Source organism: Eubalaena glacialis, chromosome 1 (assembly GCF_028564815.1).
Source record: "Eubalaena glacialis isolate mEubGla1 chromosome 1, mEubGla1.1.hap2.+ XY, whole genome shotgun sequence".
NCBI lineage: Eukaryota > Metazoa > Chordata > Mammalia > Artiodactyla > Balaenidae > Eubalaena > Eubalaena glacialis.
The window spans coordinates 64,495,414-64,514,513 of record NC_083716.1 but is presented as its reverse complement, the minus strand read 5'-3'; the positions used below and the strand labels follow the sequence as shown (position 1 = coordinate 64,514,513).

At 46.0% G+C, this 19,100-nt stretch overlaps 2 protein-coding genes across 5 annotated transcripts in view; one reads left to right on the top strand and one right to left on the bottom strand.

Annotated features, from left to right (window-relative positions):
• The window catches only part of LRRC20 (leucine rich repeat containing 20), a 60,526-nt gene extending 53,641 nt beyond the window's left edge, over nt 1-6,885 (bottom strand). The window contains exons 1-2 of one of the 4 annotated variants that reach the window (XM_061197501.1): nt 6,803-6,885; nt 1,100-1,238 (exon numbers count right to left, since the gene is read on the bottom strand). In XM_061197501.1, the coding sequence (XP_061053484.1) occupies nt 1,100-1,181 (82 nt within the window). In that variant the 5' untranslated portion in view covers nt 1,182-1,238; nt 6,803-6,885. Of the gene's footprint in view, nt 1-1,099; nt 1,244-6,528; nt 6,578-6,802 lie in introns of those variants that run through there. The other 3 variants (XM_061197502.1, XM_061197503.1, XM_061197504.1) reach the window with 3 other exon arrangements.
• Nucleotides 6,886-8,264: 1,379 nt separating this feature from the next.
• LOC133095867 (transcription factor E2F4-like) lies at nt 8,265-9,613 on the top strand. The gene is given in 1 exon segment (XM_061197500.1): nt 8,265-9,613. A coding segment is annotated over 1 exon segment (1,200 nt). The 3' UTR covers nt 9,465-9,613.
• The last annotated feature ends 9,487 nt before the right edge of the window (nt 9,614-19,100 follow it).

The window sequence follows — 19,100 nt, the reverse complement described above, 5'->3', positions numbered from 1 at the left end:
TTACATTCCAGCGGGACACACACATACACACACACACACACACACACGATCCCCTGCTAACTCTTGCACGTGGTGGATAGTCAACAAATATCTGCTGAATTCAATTAAATGGGATAGTTTGCTTAAGTGCTTACAGCCTTAGGGTAGCTGCATGGGCTAAAACGCGATAACCAATTCAACAATATATGACACAATTCAATTAAAACAGTGGAATGAAAAGGGGCCGCCTGACTGTGTGACCTGAAAAAAGCCCATCCTGCCTTCGACCCTTCATCTCCTCATCTGAAATCCGAGGCTAGTCATGCCTGGTGGGTATCATCCATCACAGGGAAGTTGTGAAGATTCAATAAGGCAACACTCGGGAGGCACCTGCACAGGGCCTGGTTCATGGGGCTACCCAGCAATGCCAGCTACTGCCACCTGGTCCAAGGGCACATACACACTTGGAGTCATCGGCAGTCTGAGTGCAGGCAGACACGCTCCCGGCAGATGGAAGCCCTACTCAGTGCTTTTCAAACCTCTTTGAACTATGACCCATAGTAAGAAATACATCTTACGCTGGGACCCCGTACACACAAACTAAACACAACTGCAATAAAAAGTCCATGGAGGGACTTCCATGGTGGTGCAGTGGTTAAGAATCCACCTGCCAATGCAGGGGACACGGGTTCGATCCCTGGTCCGGGAAGATCCCACATGCCGCAGAGCAACTAAGCCCATACGCCACAACTACTGAGCCTGCGCTCTGGAGCCTGCGTGCCACAATTACTGAGCCTGCATGCTGCAAATACTGAAGCCCGCGCTCCTAGAGCCCATGCTCTGCAACAAGAGAAGCCACCGCAATAAGAAGCCCGCGCACCACAACGAAGAGTAGTCCCCGCTCGCCGCAACTAGAGAAAGCCTGTGCGCAGCAACGAAGACCCAATACAGCCAAAAATATATTCAAAAAAAACAAAAGTCCATGGAACACAGCTCCTCATGCCGAGGCGTGCATGCTGATACTGTGCCTTTCACCTTCTCTTTCTATCTCATTTCCAAACTGATTCAATAAACCACGTACAGGGTGCCCTACAGCTGGAAAAGCCGTGCCCTCACTCACCCAGGGTGTCGGAGCCGCTCTCCACTGTCTCGTTGACCTTCCTCGCAACTCTGGCCACGGCCTCACCCATCTTCCTCAGCATGCAGACTCAGGTGTCCTGCCGCCAGCCACCAGGCTGGTCTGCTGCTCATAAAGGGACCTGTGCTTGGGGAAGACAAAGGGCCATGAAGTGCCTGCCCACCACCAGCCAGGGACCCATCCCCGGGGACGCAGGCTGCAGGAAGCACGCAGTGAGGGGCCCAGGCCACTCACCTCCTCCTGAGGGGCCCAGAGCCCAGGCCACATCCGGCTCAGCCTTCAGAGTGGCTGATCTGCCCATCAGCCCGGCCCTACCAGTTTCCTGGGAGGATTGACACATATGACCTCGCCAGGGCTTGAACCAGTGGCCAGGCGGGTGTGAGGATTTAGGTGTGTGCTGGCCTGTGGCCTTAACAGGCAGAGCAGTGGGGAGAAAGCGGGGTACAGCCAAGTGCAAGGAGAGACACTTGTCCCTCCATCCCACAGGCTCGGAGCCCAGTCCACAGGACAACTGCTCCAGCTCCCAGTTCTCAGCCACCTCTGCCAGGTTCCTCCCGCAGGCGGGAAGTGGGGACACAAAGGCAAATGAAACACAGCCCTGCTTGGTCAGAGCTCACTGTCTGGCTGGTGGGTGGTTTCTAAGAATTCCCTTTCCATGCAGCAATACGGAGGGAAAGTTACAGTTTTAGCCACAGATCTGATTGTTAGCCTGATGCTGAGTTTATTGGCGAGACCCCAAGGAAAAAGGAAGGGGGGCAGGATCACTGGGGAGAAAAGGCTTAAAGAAGGGTGAGGACACAATCAAAACGATCAGGTGTAGAAGACATAAGGGACTCGGGAAATGTCTCCAACTCCTTTTTATTAGAGAAGGAAACTGAGGCAGAGAGAGGGACTCAATGACCTGGCCAAGGTCAAAGTAAGTAAATGGCACTAACCTGGCCCAACTCTACATCCAGTGCTCACTTCTTTACAAAAGTCACCCCCATCACTAGCGGCAGCACCCCATGCAGATAATGAATTTGAGGCCAACATCAGTGCTCTTTCTTGCTCCTGGATCCCAATCCGAGATCCACAGACAGCTCAAGGAGCTCTAATGAACACATCTGAGGGTCAAAGGCAGAAGAATGTGAAGGGCAGAGAGAAGGGGGTGAGGGTACAAACAGATACCAAGAAAAAGTCCACATGTGCTCAACTGGACAAGAAGGCCGAGTCAAGCCCACTCAGGTGCTCAGGGAGAGTTAGTGATGAGTTCAGTATGTGCCTGCATCTTGCCAAGGAAGAAGACAGGCCTAATGCCCAACTCTGACATTTATTAGTTGAGAAGCCTTGGGAAAGATTCCGAACTACTCTGAGCCCCAGTTTCTTCATCTGAGTAGGAGATCTAGTAACACCTGCTGCAGTGGGTTCAAATGAGGATTGAACAAAAAATACATACCTTTCTAGACCAGGGCTCAGGACACGTAAGTTACTTAATAAATGCTAGCTGAAATGATGAAACAGTACACGTGCAGATATGATGCCAGCACTTAATCCCAGTTACATACTCATATGACTCAAACAAACAAGTCAGTGGAACTCATCTTTAAGGAATGAGTAGAACTTCCATCTCTCCCCCTCCAGGAAGTCTTCCCAGATTGCCCCAGCCCTCAGCGTTCTCTCCTCCCTAAGTTTCAGTAGCACGCAATGCCTTAGCTCAAGCCACTTGGGTTATTTATGAGCTTTTAAAAATATACATACTTATCCCCCCCAGCTGGCCTGCAGACAGCTTAAGGCAGGGAGCAGATATATACTATGCTTTCCCCCTGCACTTCATACCACATACTGAAACAGATGTTCAGTTAGTTTCCCCCAATGGTGATGATGATCAACAGCCATCATTTGGGTTTCAAATCTAAATACAAGTCAACTGACTCTTACAACAAAGATACCATCTAAATGAGAAGGGTCATAAGTCCTAACAATGCCAGGTGGATAACTTGCAGAAGGTGGTCCTGGGTAGAACAGCAGGGAATACTGAGGACTATGGAAAACTGGACCCAACACCTTCATCATGCTACCTTTAAGACCAACCCCCTAAGCCTGAGTCACAGCAATGTTGCTGGAATCTTGGTGACTCAGTCTAATGCCTTTATGAATGAGAACACTGAGGACCCAAGAAGGGAAGTAAATCAGCCAAACAGAAACGAAAAACCTAGGTCTCCTAACTCCCAGCCCAGGATTCTTCCTACATACCATGCTCCCTCCTTCTCCTATCTCCAGTATTCATCATCAGTAACCACAAACATGTATTGAGCATCTACTAGGAACAGGGCATAAGAATGAAGAGGGAGGAAGGAAATATAGGAAATAGCTCTGACTTATGAGCTTCTGATGAGGAAGACCTTTCTAAGGAACATCACTGAGGCAATCCTGGCCTCACAACAGAGAGGAAAGGGAAGGTAAATCTCCAAGCTACCCAGGGTCTGTGCTAACCCTGGTGAGATTGCATAGGCTACTTTCAATCAGGCACTATGCCTGCAATTCTACTAGCTGCCACCAGGTGGGAGCAGTGGTGCCTTAAGCTAAAGAGCCCATTGAAGAAAACTAGTCAAATTAAAAACCTTACCCCTGGTGGTAAGCTCAGACACCCTATAGTGTGGGTCAGAGATTGGACATTGAAGCAGGAACAGCCTGTAAAGTCTAGGTGTCAGAGTAAGTCACTAGGAGGACAGGCCCCTTACAGGCCCCAGAGGATGCTCTGGATACAGCACAGATGTGCCCTAGGCCCCCAAGAGGTTCCGGCTACCTAAAATCACCAACCCCACTAACTGGCTAGGAAACCACTCTCCCTTCACCTAAAACTACCCATTCCCCAAGGGAGAATTTCTTATAAATTCCAGCTGACAGTCCCTCTCCCAGGTCAGGTGACCAAGGCCTGTCACTTTTTGGCATAGGCAGGGCTGAAATGGGAGGGTGGCAGGGCCATATGTGGTATAAGGCCCAAGATGGGGTAGGAGGGCCCCAGAACTGAGGGGAGAACAAACTTGAGATGACGAGAGTCTGGAGTGGGTCCCCAAAAGAGGTCCTACAAGGTTGTCCAACTTTCCTGACTGCTCCTTCCAGCCCCAACCCAACACTGGACCTCTCTGACCAAAAAGTAGCAAGAATTTATTGAGCATGTAACAGGAGCCCTCAGAGACAGGGGGCGGGGGGGAAATAAGGCAAGCTGCTCTTCCTTTCTTTGGTTTTAAACTGTTTTTAAGAAAAATAGAGAATTGTCTGAGTCACATATGAGTGATGGAGAGAACTATGGACCCACTCCTCACTGAGTGAGAAGCCTCCTACGCAGGGCCACCCTAGGACATGAGGGGCCCCTATCTATGCAAACAATTTGAGTCAACCAAAATCAGCGTGTCAGCACCATTCTGGCTGCCCAGTCTCATGCAGTTCCATGAAAGAAAGACCTTGCCGGCCAGTGGGAGCAATCAGCACGCAAGGCAGCCCTCTTGGAACCAGACCACAACCACAGGGCCCCAAGACAACCCAACCCTACAGACAGGTTCCTTGAGGCATCTGGTCAACCCCACAGGCAGGGGTAGTAGTAGCAGAAAATCAGAGAGTGTCCCAAAGCGGGGAAACAGGAACCACCAGCCCATAAGGGTCTGTTCTGGGTTTGGGGTCCCAGTCATCAGAGGTCAGCCCTAGAAAACTGCTCCAAAGTGCTCCAAATCCTGGAGACCCTTCAACACAGGGTCCAAACTCATACACTGCTGCTGTCTCAGCAATACATCCCTCTCCACATCCCTCCCCAACTCCTCTTTCTTCAGAGTGTGCATCATAGTCCTAGGAAATGTTTAAATCCAACAAACGTGTCCTGGGCCCTTCTATAAGGCCCTCACTGGAAGAGTAAAGGTACAGAGACAGGGCTTGGGCCAGAATAAGCTTCCCATCAGGTAAGAGAGACTCAGTGACAAAAGGCAGAATGAGCCAGATGCTGGAGGCCACAATGCCAGGCCCAAGGACCATGTGTGCCTTCTGCCATGAAGGCACATGGCATGGCTGGGAAGGGGGAACAGAGGCAGGGGCTGAGCACAAGTATCCAAATGATGAGAGAAAGAGGGAGACAGGAAGCCAGTCTGTCCCCAGATTACTGGGGGAGGGGCTGGAGGCCACCCTGTAAGTCTGTCCTCTGTTTCTCTTCAGGGAACTATGAAAGGTTTTTTGAGGAGAGCAGCCTAATCCAACCAGAGTTTTGGAAAATTATCACTGTTGTGAGCAGTCCCATTGTCAGATGGAAATACCACCCTCCTCACTGGGTTGTTCTGAGAAGTAAATGACATATAACTTTTGAGAAATCTTTGCAAACTGTTAAGCATTTCCCACACCAACGCATTACTGATATGTGATTAAACCGCTACAGATGGTAAGTTAGGATATAATAAATGGAATGTCAGAAAAGAAGTTGTCCTGCTTTGTGAGAGCTGGCAACAGAGTCCTCCTGTATCTATAACCTGGTTTCACCTGGACACAGGTTTGGGGGGGATGATTTTTGCTTAAACACTGACCCTAACCCTCTGCCAGGGCTCCAGCCCTCATCAGTGAGAACTCTACCTTATCTGAAGCCCCAACATCTGTGCAAAGGAGCTGCTGTGACACCCCGTCCGCACCAGCTGCTCCTATATTTAGTTACTGGTGTGGGCACTTGGGAACTTTAGAGCCTGGCAGCCGCTCTGAAGGGCAACTCGAGCCTCTTGCTCCATGTGTGCGAGCTCCCCCCACTCCCACCCCCACTGGCTGCAGCGGGTCCTCTGGACCGCGCAAGCTAAGGAGCCACTGGGGAAGTGCGAAGCAGTCGGCTGGATCGGACCCAAGTAGCCCCGAAGGCCCACTCGAGCCCAGACAGAGTTGACCCACTTTTCCACCCAAGAGAAAGAAACCCGCTGGGGCGAGAGCGGCACGGACTGGCCCCTTGTTTTTGAGCCATGAGGTTCCCAGAGCCGCGTGCGCGCTTCTGTATGGGCATCTAAGCATCCTCGGGCTGCGCCTCCCAGGACTGAGCACGGTGGCCAGGCCAGGGTCCCCACGCCTCGCGCTAGGGGACCGCCTCACCGTCTTCCCCACCCCCCGGCGCCCGCAGCCAATGGCTCCTCGTCGCCGGCCCTCCGCTAGCCAGGCAGGCGGGGACTGGGGAGAATAAAGCAGGCAGAGAGGAGAACGCTGGTGATCGCTGAGGGCCGGGGACTCCCGCGCTACCCGGAGGCCGAGAGGAACGCTCTGGGACAGGCGTCTGCAGCTCCCCAGAGGGGAAGCAAACCCCGAAAAGTGTGGCTTCAGGGACGAAATCTACAGCAGCCTCTCCCAGCAGGGGCGCCTCCCGCGGGGAACGGAGGCCCCCTCGGGACGGCTTCCCCAGGCTCCCTATTCCCTGGTACCTCGGCGCCCGCTCCCCCGAGCCAGCCGGGGTCCAGCCGCAGTCTGCAAGCCAGAGCCGGCGCGGCGCCGGGCCCCTTGGCACTGCAGAAGCCGCAGCTGGTGCACCGCTGCTCCTTCCACGGGGTGACTTGGGGGAGGGGAGGGTACACTACGGAAACGGGGACATTTCTCTCCCTCTCTCCCCCAGCCCCTCCAGCGCTTAGCCTCAGACTACGTTTACTTTGCGCGGCACGAAGGTGGGGCCCCGTTCCGGCCGCTCTCTGCTCCACTTACGGCGACAATGCCTCCTAGCGCCCTGCGCAGCGCAGTCACGCTCCCTCGGCCGCCGGCGGCGCCCCATGCAGCAGCGGCGAGCTGGAACTGGCCGGGAGGGGGCAGAGGAGCTGCGGCCTCTGAGCGCACGGTCGCCCGGCCAATCGCCGCGCCAGGAGCCGCCCCGGGGCGGGAGTAGGCAGCCGCTCGCAACCAATTAGTGCGCGGGTCCTCACGCGGCGCCCCCGGAAAAGCGGCCTGTGCGCTCTCGTCCGCAGGGTGGATCCGCTTTGTGTTCGGCTTCTGGAGGAAAAACGCTTTGGACGGCGGGAGTGTAGACCGGAACGTGCAACAGATCCCAGGATTAATAGGACTGAGTCTCCAGATTTGTTTTTCTCGAGGGAGCAGAGTTGAATTAGCCAGATCAGGGGTACTTTGAGAAAGGTGAAGATGGGGACTAGGAAGCTTTTCCCGTGGTGCCTTCAAGGCGCCCATTCAGGTTTTTAGAGGCAATAATTCTGGCTACGCTAAGTTACTTAACCTCTCTAAATCCCAGTGTTCTTCTCTATCAAATAAGAATTAAAATGTATAAATACCTACTTCACAGGGTCATTGTGAGGATTAATACCTGAAAAGTTTAGTGCAGTGCCCGGCATGATGGCTCAGGGAAGGGCAGCTGCTTCGCAGGCCTGCGTTTACAGAGGATTCCCCATAGACTCTTTACTAGGCACTGTGGGGAGGACCAAAGAGATGAGGCCCCTAACTCAACCAGCGATGGTAGTCAATGAGTCAAATGCTCTAATAAACAGAAGCATGTGTTAAATATGTGGGAGTCCTGAAGAAAGAACATTTAATTCTGCCCCTGGGGATTGGGGTAGTTAGATAAGGAACACACATTCACTTGGGTCTTGATGGATATTATGGGTTAAATTGTGTCTCCCCCCCAAAAAAGATATGTTGAAGTCTTAATCCCCAGTACCTCAGAATGTGGCCTTATTTGGAAATATGGTCATTGCAGGTATAATTAGTTAAGATGAGGTCATACTGGCATAGGCTGTGACTGGTGTTCTTATAAGAAGAGAAGAGACACATCGACACAAAGGGAGAAGGCCACGTGAAGATGGAGGCGGAGTAGAGTGATGTGTCCACAAGCCAAGGAATCCCAAGGATTGTGGGCAAGGATCAGAAATTAAGAAGAGGCAAGGAACGGATTCTCCCTCAGAGCCTCCGAAAAGGTACCAATTCCGCTGACACCTTGATTTCAGACTTCTAGCCTCCAGAACTGTGAGAATAAGTTTCTCTTGTTTTCAGCTACCTAGTTTGTGGCAATTTGTTACAACAGCCCTGGGAAACTGCTACAGTAGGTGAGTCGGAATAAAGGGAAGGGGAGGAGAAACACCTCCAAGAAAGTCTTTCAAAACTGAATGCCTGGGCTGCGCCGGCCTGGCCTAGCCTGGCTGAGGGGAGATGGCGGGAGGGCGCTATGGCGGAGGCCGGGCCACAGGCGCCGCCGCCCCCGGGCACCCCAAGCCGGCACGAGAAGAGTTTGGAACTTCTCACTACCAAGTTCGTGTCGCTTCTGCAGGAGGCAAAGGACGGCATGCTTGACCTCAAGCTGGCAGCTGACACCCTAGCTGTTCGCCGGAAGCGGCGGATTTATGACATTACTAATGTGCTGGAAGGTATCAGGCTGATGGAGAAAAAATCCAAGAATAGCATCCAGTAGAAGGGCGTGGGGCCTGGCTGCAGTACCCGGGAGATTGCGGACAAGTTGATTGAGCTCAAGGCAGAGATCGAGGAGCTGCAGCAGCGAGAGCAAGAACTAGACCAGCACAAGGTGTGGGGGCAGCAGAGCATCCGGAACATCACAGAGGACATGCAGAACAGCTGCTTGGCCTACGTGACTCATGAGGACATCTGCAGATGCTTTGCTGGAGATGCCATCCAGGCCCCGTCGGGCACCAGCCTGGAGGTGCCCATCCCAGAGGGCCTCAATGGGCAGAAGAAGTATCAGATTCACCTGAAGAGTGTAAGTGGCCCCATCGAGGTGCTGCTGGTGAACAAGGAGGCATGGAGCTCACCACCAGTGGCGGTGCCTATGCCGCCACCCAAAGATCTGCTCCAGAGCCCATCTGCTGTCTCTCCCCCTCCGCCTCTGCCCAAGCCTGCTCTGGCCCAGCCCCAGAATGCCTCACGCCCAAGCAGTCCCCAGGTGATCACCCCCAACCCTGTTCCCGGCAGCACCGAAGCCCAGGGGGTGGCTGGTCCAGCAGCTGAGATCACAGTGAGTGGTGGCCCTGGAACCGATAGCAAGGACAGTGGTGGGCTCAGCTCCCTCCCGCTGGGCCTGACAGCACTGGACACCCGGCCGCTGCAGTCCTCTGCCCTGTTGGACAGCAGCAGCAGCAATAGCAGTTCATCCAGACCCAACCCTTCTACCTCCTTTGAGCCCATCAAGGCAGACCCCACAGGTGTTCTGGAGCTCCCCAAAGAGCTGTCAGAAATCTGTGATCCCACTCGAGAGTGCATGAGCTCAGAGGTCCTGGAGGAGCTGATGTCCTCAGAAGTGTTTGCACCCCTCCTCCGCCTTTCTCCATCCCCTGGAGACCACGATTGCATCTACAACCTGGATGAGAGTGAAGGTGTCTGTGACCTCTTTGATGTGCCTATTCCCAGCCTCTGACTGACAGGGGCATGCCCTTTGTGGCTGGGACACAGACCGTCTAACCTGGGGGCTGCCTGGGGACCTCCCCCCACCCCACCCCTACACAGCTTGAGAGCCGCAGACTCCTGGCTTCCCCAGCCTTCCCTCACTGCGCAGTTCTGGCCACAAGTCCCACTCCTGCACCAACGCCTGTTCTGTGCTGGGAGAGCAGGGGAAAGGGGCTTAGCCCGCTCCACCGTGGAGCCAAAGTGTTTGCCGCTCCTTTTTTGGGGACTTCCCCTATCTGGTAGCCTCCCCCCCCCGCCCTCCCAGAGTTCAGTTTCAGCTGCCACCCAGTGGCACAGATCCAAGGACCCTCCGTCACCTTCCTAGGGCAGCTCGTCCAGCCCCACCGCCCTGTACCTGCCAGCCCCTCCCCCTCCAGGAGGAAGCATGGGGTGGGGCTGGGCACTTGCCAGCACCTCGCCTAGCCTCCTTCACTTCTCCCCACGCGGATCACACAGCTCCTCTGTACCACTCACGTGCCCCCTTTCTGCTGGACCCTTGGCCCTGAGAACCTGCTGGGGGCGGGGCGGGGAGCAGGTTGCTAACAGGAGGAGTGGAGATCTCTAGCTAGGAATCTGGGTGGGAGAGTCCCTGAGGATTGGCCCAGCCTCCGTCTGACCCGCAGCTCCCCTCTCGTTTCTTGCGGGGTTTTTTTGAATTTTTGAATTTTATTTTATTTATTTTTTTATACAGCAGGTTCTTATTAGTTATCCATTTTAGACATATTAGTGTATACATGTCAATCCCAGTCTCCCAATTAATCACACCACCACCACCCCCCTCCGCCGCTTTCCCCACTTGGTGTCCATATGTCTGTTCCCTACATCTGTGTCTCAACTTCTGCCCTGCAAACCGGTTCATCTGTACCATTTTTCTAGGTTCCACATATATGCATTAATAGACGATATTTGTTTTTCTCTTTCTGACTTACTTCACTCTGTATGACAGTCTCTAGATTCATCTACATCTCTACAAATGACCCAATTTCATTCCTTTTTATACCTGAGTAATATTCCATTGTATATATGTACCACATCTTCTTTATCCATTCGTCTGTTGATGGGCATTTAGGTTGCTTCCATGACCTGGCTATGTAAATAGTGGTGCAATGAACATTCGGGTGCATGTGTCTTTTTGAATTACGGTTTTCTCTGGGTATATGCCCAGTAGTGGGATTGCTGGGTCATATGGTAATTCTATTTTTAGTTTTTTAAGGAACCTCCACACTGTTCTCCATAGTGGCTGTATCAATTTACATTCCCACCAACAGTGCAAGAGGGTTCCCTTTTCTCCACACCCTCTCCAGCATTTGTTGTTTGTAGATTTTCTGATGATGCCCATTCTAACTGGTGTGAGGTGATACCTCGTAATTTTGATTTGTATTTCTCTAATAATTAATGATGCTGAGCAGCTTTTTGTGTGCTTATTGGCCATCTGTATGTCTTCTTTGGAGAAATGTCTATTTGGGTCTTCTGCCCATTTTTAGATTGGGTTGTTTGTTTTTTTAATATTGAGCTGCATGAGCCCTTTATATATTTTGGAGATTAATCCTTTGTCCGTTGATTCATTTGCAAATATTTTCTCCCATACTGAGGGTTATCTTTTCGTCTTGTTTGTAGTTTCCTTTGCTTGCAAAAGCTTTTAAGTTTCATTAGGTCCCATTTGTTTATTTTTGTTTTTATTTCCATTACTCTACATGGTGGATCAAAAAAGATCTTGCTGTGATTTATGTCAAAGGGTGTTCTTCCTATGTTCTCCTCTAAGAGTTTTATAGTGTCCAGTCTTACATTTAGGTCTCTAATCCATTTTGACTTTATTTTTGTGTATGGTGTTAGGGAGTATTCTAATTTCACTCTTTTACATGTAGCTGTCCAGTTTTCCCAGCACCACTTATTGAAGAGACTGTCTTTTCTCCATTGTATATCCTTGCCTCCTTTGTCATAGATTAGTTGACCATAGGTCTGTGGGTTTACCTCTGGGCTTTCTATCCTGTTCCATTGAGTTATATTTCTGTTTTTGTGCCAGTACCATATTGTCTTGATTACTGTAGCTTTGTAATATAGTCTGAAGTCAGGGAGTCTGATTCCTCCAGCTCCGTTTTTTTCCCTCAAGACTGCTTTGGCTATTTGGGGTCTTTTGTGTCTCCATACAAATTTTAAGATTTTTTGTTCTAGTTCTGTAAAAAACGCCATTGGTAATTTGATAGGGATTGCATTGAATCTGTAGATTGCTTTGGGTAGTATAGTCATTTTCACAGTACTGATTCTTCCAATCCAAGAACATGGTATATCTCTCCAACTGTTTGTATCATCTTTAATTTCTTTCATCAGTGTCTTATAGTTTTCTGCATACAGGTCTTTTGTCTCCCTAGGTGGGTTTATTCCTAGGTATTTTATTCTTTTTGTTGCAATGGTAAATGGGAGTGTTTCCTTAATTTCTCTTTTAGATTTTTCATCATTAGTGTATAGGAATGCAAGAGATTTCTCTGCATTAATTTTGTATCCTGCAACTTTACTAAATTCATTGATTAGCTCTAGTAGTTTTCTGGTGGCATCTTTAGGATTCGCTATGTATAGTATCATGTCATCTGCAAACAGTGACTGTTTTACTTCTTCTTTTCCTATTTGTATTCCTTTTATTTCTTTTTCTTCTCTGATTGCTGTGGCTAGGACTTCCAAAACTATGTTGAATAATAGTGGTGAGAGTGGACATCCTTGTCTTGTTCCTGATCTTAGTGGAAATGCTTTCAGTTTTTCACCATTGAGAATGGTGTTTACTGTGGGTTTGTTGTATATGGCCTTTATTATGTTGAGGTAGTTTCCCTCTATGCCCACTTTCTGGGGAGTTTTTATCATAAATAGGTGTTGAATTTTGTCAAAAGCTTTTTCTGCATCTACTGAGATGATCATATGGCTTTTGTTCTTCAATTTGTTAATATAGTGTATCACATTGATTGATTTGCGTATATTGAAGAATCTTTGCATCCCTGGGATAAATCCCTCTTGATAATGGTGTGTGATCCTTTTAATGTGTTGTTGGATTCTGTTTGCTAGTATCTTGTTGAGGAGTTTTGCATCTATATTCATTAGTGATATTGGTCTGTAATTTTCTTTTTTTGTAGTATCTTTGTCTGGTTTTGGTATCAGGGTGATGGTGGCCTCATAGAATGGGTTTGGGAGTGTTCCTTTCTCTGCAATTTTTTGGAAGAGTTTGAGAAGGATGGGTGTTAGCTCTTCTCTAAATGTTTGATAGAATATCATCTGTGAAGCCATCTGGTCCTGGACTTTTGTTTGTTGGAAGATTTTTTTTTTTTTTTTAAACATCTTTATTGAAGTATAATTGCTTTACAATGGTGTGCTAGCTTCTGCTTTACAACAAAGTGAATCAGTTACACATATACATATGTTGCCATATCTCTTCCCTCTTGCATCTCCCTCCCTCCCACCCTCCCTATCCCACCCCTCTAGGTGGTCACAAAGCACCGAGCTGATCTCCCTGTGCTATGCGGCTGCTTCCCACTAGTTATCTATTTTACATTTGGTAGTGTATATATGTCCATGACACTCTCTCACCCTGTCACATCTCACCCCTCCCCCTCCCCATATCCTCAAGTCCATTCTCTAGTAGGTCTGTGTCTTTATTCCCATCTTGCCACTAGGTTCTTCATGACCTCATTTTTTTTTTTCCTTAGATTCCATATATATGTGTTAGCATACTGTATTTGTTTTTCTCTTTCTGACTTACTTCACTCTGTATGACAGACTCTAACTCCATCCACCTCATTACAAACACCTCCATTTCATTTCTTTTTATGGCTGAGTAATATTCCATTGTATATATGTGCCACATCTTCTTTATCCATTCATCCGATGATGGACACCTAGGTTGCTTCCATGTCCTGGCTATTGTAAACAGAGCTGCAATGAATATTTTGGTACATGACTCTTTCTGAATTATGGTTTTCTCAGGGTATATGCCCAGTAGTGGGATTGCTGGGTCATATGGTAGTTCTATTTTTAGTTTTTTAAGGAACCTCCATACTGTTCTCCATAGTGGCTGTATCAATTTACATTCCCACCAACAGTGCAAGAGTGTTCCCTTTTCTCCACACCCTCTCCAGCATTTATTGTTTCTAGATTTTTTGATGATGGCCATTCTGACCGGTGTGAGATGATACCTCATTGTAGTTTTGATTTGCATTTCTCTAATGATTAATGATGTTGAGCATTCTTTCATGTGTCTGTTGGCAATCTGTATCTCTTCTTTGGAGAAATGTCTATTTAGGTCTTCTGCCCATTTTTGGATTGGGTTGTTTGTTTTTTTGTTATTGAGCTGCATGAGCTGCTTGTAAATCTTGGAGATTAATCCTTTGTCCGTTGCTTCATTTGCAAATATTTTCTCCCATTCTGAGGGTTGTCTTTTGGTCTTGTTTATGGTTTCCTTTGCTGTGCAAAAGCTTTTAAGTTTCATTAGGTCCCATTTGTTTATTTGTGTTTTTATTTCCATTTCTCTAGGACCTGGGTCAAAAAGGATCTTGCTGTGACTTATGTCATACAGTGTTCTGCCTATGTTTTCCTCTAAGAGTTTGATAGTGTCTGGCCTTACACTTAGGTCTTTAATCCATTTTGAGTTTACTTTTGTGTATGGTGTTAGGGAGTGTTCTAATTTCATACTTTTACATGTACCTGTCCAATTTTCCCAGCACCACTTATTGAAGAGGCTGTCTTTTCTCCACTGTATATGCTTGCCTCCTTTATCAAAGATAAGGTGAGCATATGTGCGTGGGCTTATCTCTGGCCTTCTATCCTGTTCCATTGATCTATATTTCTGTTTTTGTGCCAGTACCAAACTGTCTTGATTACTGTAGCTTTGTAATATAGTCTGAAGTCAGGGAGCCTGATTCCTCCAGCTCCATTTTTCGTTCTCAAGATTGCTTTGGCTATTCGGGGTCTTTTGTGTTTCCATACAAATTGTGAAATTTTTTGTTCTAGTTCTGTGAAAAATGCCAGTGGTAGTTTGATAGGGATTGCATTGAATCTGTAGATTGCTTTGGGTAGCAGAGTCATTTTCACAATGTTTATTCTTCCAATCCAAGAACATGGTATATCTCTCCATCTATTTGTATCATCTTTAATTTCTTTCATCAGTGTCCTATAATTTTCTGCATACAGGTCTTTTGTCTCCTTAGGTAGGTTTATTCCTAGGTATTTTATTCTTTTTGTTGTAATGGTAAACGGGAGTGTTTTCTTAATTTCACTTTCAGATTTTTCATCATTAGAATACAGGAATGCAAGAGATTTCTGTGCATTAATTTTGTATCCTGCTACTTTACCAAATTCATTGATTAGCTCTAGTAGTTTTCTGGTAGCATCTTTTGGATTCTCTATGTATAGTATCATGTCATCTGCAAACAGTGACAGCTTTACTTCTTCTTTTCCTATTTGGATTCCTTTTATTTCTTTTTCGTCTCTGATTGCTGTGGCTAACACTTCCAAAACTATGTTGAATAATAGTGGTGAGAGTGGGCAACCTTGTCTTGTTCCTGATCTTAGTGGAAATGGTTTCAGTTTTTCACCATTGAGGACAATGTTGGCTGTGGGTTTGTCATATACGGCCTTTATTATGTTGAGGAAAGTTCCCTCTATGCCTACTTTCTGCAGGACTTTTATCATAAATGGGTGTTGAATTTTGTCGAAAGCTTTCTCTGCATCTATTGAGATGATCATATGGTTTTTCTCCTTCAATTTGTTAATATGATGTATCACGTTGATTGTTTTGCGTATATTGAAGAATCCTTGCATTCCTGGAATAAACCCCACTTGATCATGGTGTATGATCCTTTTAATGTGCTGTTGGATTCTGTTTGCTAGTATTTTGTTGAGGATTTTTGCATCTATGTTCATCAGTGATATTGGCCTGTAGTTTTCTTTCTTTGTGACATCTTTGCCTGGTTTTGGTATCAGGGTGATGGTGGCCTCGTAGAATGAGTTGGGGAGTGTTCCTCCCTCTGCAATATTTTGGAAGAGTTTGAGAAGGATAGGTGTTAGCTCTTCTCTAAATGTTTGATAGAATTCGCCTGTGAAGCCATCTGGTCCTGGGCTTTTGTGTGTTGGAAGATTTTTAATCACAGTTTCAATTTCAGTGCTTGTGATTGGTCTGTTCATATTTTCTATTTCTTCCTGGTTCAGTCTCGGCAGGTTGTGCATTTCTAAGAATCTGTCCATTTCTTCCAGGTTGTCCATTTTATTAGCATAGAGTTGCTTGTAGTAATCTCTTATGATCGTTTGTATTTCTGCAGTGTCAGTGGTTACTTCTCCTTTTTCATTTCTAATTCTATTAATTTGAGTCTTCTCCTTTTTTCTCTTGATGAGTCTGGCTAATGGTTTATCAATTTTGTTTATCTTCTCAAAGAACCAGCTTTTAGTTTCATTGATTTTTGCTATTGTTTCCTTCATTTCTTTTTCATTTATTTCTGATCTGATCTTTATGATTTCTTTCCTTCTGCTAGCTTTGGGGTTTTTTTGTTCTTCTTTCTCTAATTGCTTTAGGTGCAAGGTTAGGTTGTTTATTCGAGATGTTTCCTGTTTCTTGATGTAGGCTTGTATTGCTATAAACTTCCCTCTTAGAACTGCTTTTGCTGCATCCCATAGGTTTTGGATCGTCGTGTCTCCATTGTCATTTGTTTCTAGGTATTTTTTGATTTCCCCTTTGATTTCTTCAGTGATCACTTCGTTATTAAGTAGTGTATTGTGTAGCCTCCATGTGTTTGTATTTTTTACAGATCTTTTCCTGTAATTAATATCTAGTCTCATAGCGTTGTGGTCGGAAAAGATACTTGATACGATTTCAATTTTTTTAAATTTACCAAGGCTTGATTTGTGACCCAAGATATGATCTATCCTGGAGAATGTTCCATGAGCACTTGAGAAAAATGTGTATTCTGTTGTTTTTGGGTGGAATGTCCTATAAATATCAATTAAGTCCATCTTGTTTAATGTATCATTTAAAGCTTGTGTTTCCTTATTTATTTTCATTTTGGATGATCTGTCCATTGGTGAAAGTGGGGTGTTAAAGTCCCCTACTATGATTGTGTTACTGTCGATTTCCCCTTTTATGGCTGTTAGTATTTGCCTTATGTATTGAGGTGCTCCTATGTTGGGTGCATAAATATTTACAATTGTTATACCTTCCTCTTGGATCGATCCCTTGATCATTATATAGTGTCCGTCTTTGTCTCTTGTAATTGTCTTTATTTTAAAGTCTATTTTGTCTGATATGAGAATTGCTACTCCAGCTTTCTTTTGATTTCCATTTGCATGGAATATCTTTTTCCATCCCCTCACTTTCAGTCTGTATGTGTCTCTAGGTCTGAAGTGGGTCTCTTGTAGACAGCATATATATGGGTCTTGTTTTTGTATCCATTCAGCCAGTCTGTGTCTTTTGGTGGGAGCATTTAATCCATTTACATTTAAGGTAATTATCGATATGTATGTTCCTATTCCCATTTTCTTAAATGTTTTGGGTTTGTTATTGTAGGTGTTTTCCTTCTCTTGTGTTTCTTGCCTAGAGAAGTTCCTTTAGCATTTGTTGTAAAGCTGGTTTGGTGGTGCTGAACTCTCTCAGCTTTTGCTTGTCTGTAAAGGTTTTAATTTCTCCATCAAATCTGAATGAGATCCTTGCTGGGTAGAGTAATCTTGGTTGTAGGTTTTTCTCCTTCATCACTTTAAGTATATCCTGCCACTCCCTTCTGGCTTGCAGCGTTTCTGCTGAAAGATCAGCTGTTAACCTTATGGGGATGCCCTTGTGTGTTATCTGTTGTTTTTCCCTTGCTGCTTTTAATATGTTTTCTTTATATTTAATTTTTGATAGTTTGATTAATATGTGTCTTGGTGTGTTTCTCCTTGGATTTATCCTGTATGGGACTCTCTGTGCTTCCAGGACTTGATTAACTATTTCCTTTCCCATATTAGGGAAGTTTTCAACTATAATCTCTTCAAATATTTTCTCAGTCCCTTTCTTTTTCTCTTCTTCTTCTGGGACCCCTATAATTCGAATGTTGGTGCGTTTAATGTTGTCCCAGAGGTCTCTGAGACTGTCCTCAGTTCTTTTCATTCTTTTTTCTTTATTCTGGTCTGCAGTAGTTATTTCCACCATTTTATCTTCCAGGTCACTTATCCGTTCTTCTGCCTCAGTTATTCTGCTATTGATCCCATCTAGAGTATTTTTAATTTCATTTATTGTGCTTGTCATCGTTTCTTGATTCCTCTTTAGTTCTTCTACGTCCTTGTTAAATGTTTCTTGCATTTTGTCTATTCTATTTCCAAGACTTTGGATCATCCTTACTATCATTATTCTGAATTCTTTTTCAGGTAGACTACCTCTTTCCTCTTCATTTGTTAGGTCTGGTGTGTTTTGACCCTGCTCCTTCATCTGCTGTGTGTTTTTCTGTCTTCTCGTTTTGCTTATCTTACTGTGTTTGGGGTCTCCTTTTCACAGGCTGCAGGTTCGTAGTTCCCGTTGTTTTTGGTATCTGTCCCCAGTGGCTAAGGTTGGTTCAGTGGGTTGTGTAGGTTTCCTGGTGGAGGGAACTAGTGCCTGTGTTCTGGTGGATGAGGCTGGATGTTGTCTTTCTGGTGGGTTCGTCCACGTCTGGTGGTGTGTTTTGGGGTGTCTGTGGCCTTATTATGATTTTAGGCAGCCTCTCTGTTAATGGATGGGGCTGTGTTCCTCTCTTGCTAGTTGTTTGGCATAGGGTGTCCAGCACTGTAGCTTGCTGGTCGTTGAGTGAAGCTGGGTCTTGATGTTGAGATGGAGATCTGTGAGAGATTTTCGCCGTTTGGTATTACGTGGAGCTGGGAGGTCTCTTGTGGACCAGTGTCCTGAAGTTGGCTCTCCCACCTCAGAGGCACAGCCCTGATGCCTGGCTGGAGCACCAAGAGCCTTTCATCCACACGGCTCAGAATAAAAGGGAGAAAAAATGGAAAGAAAGAAAAAAAGAGGATAAAATAAAATAAAATAAAGCAATTATAATAAAAAATAAGAAAAAAAATTATTAAGAGTAAATTTATTAAGAAAAAAAAATTTTTTTAATTTTTAAAAATAGATTTATTAATTTTTTATACTAAAAATAAGAAAAAAATTATTTAGAAAAAATTTATTAAGAAAAAAAATTTTTTAATTTTTTAAAATAAAAAATATGAAAAAACTTATTAAAAATTTTTTTAAAAATAGAAAATAAGAAAAAAATTATTAAGAAAACATTTATTAGGGAAAAAAAAATTTTTTAAGCCAAAAAAAAAAAAAAAAAACGGACGGACCTAACCCTAGGTCTAACGGTGAGAGCAAAGCTATACATACAAAATCTCACCCAGAAGCATACACATCTACACTCACAAAAAAAAGGAAAAGGGGAAAAGTTAATATATCCTGCTCCCAAAGTCCATCTCCTAAATTTGGGATGATTCGTTGTCTATTCAGGTATTCAACAGATGCAGGCACATCAAGTTGTTTGTGGAGCTTTAATCCGCTGCTTCTGAGGCTGCTGGGAGAGATTTCCCTTTCTCTTCTTTGTTCCTACAGCTCCCGGGGTTCAGCTTTGGATTTGGACCC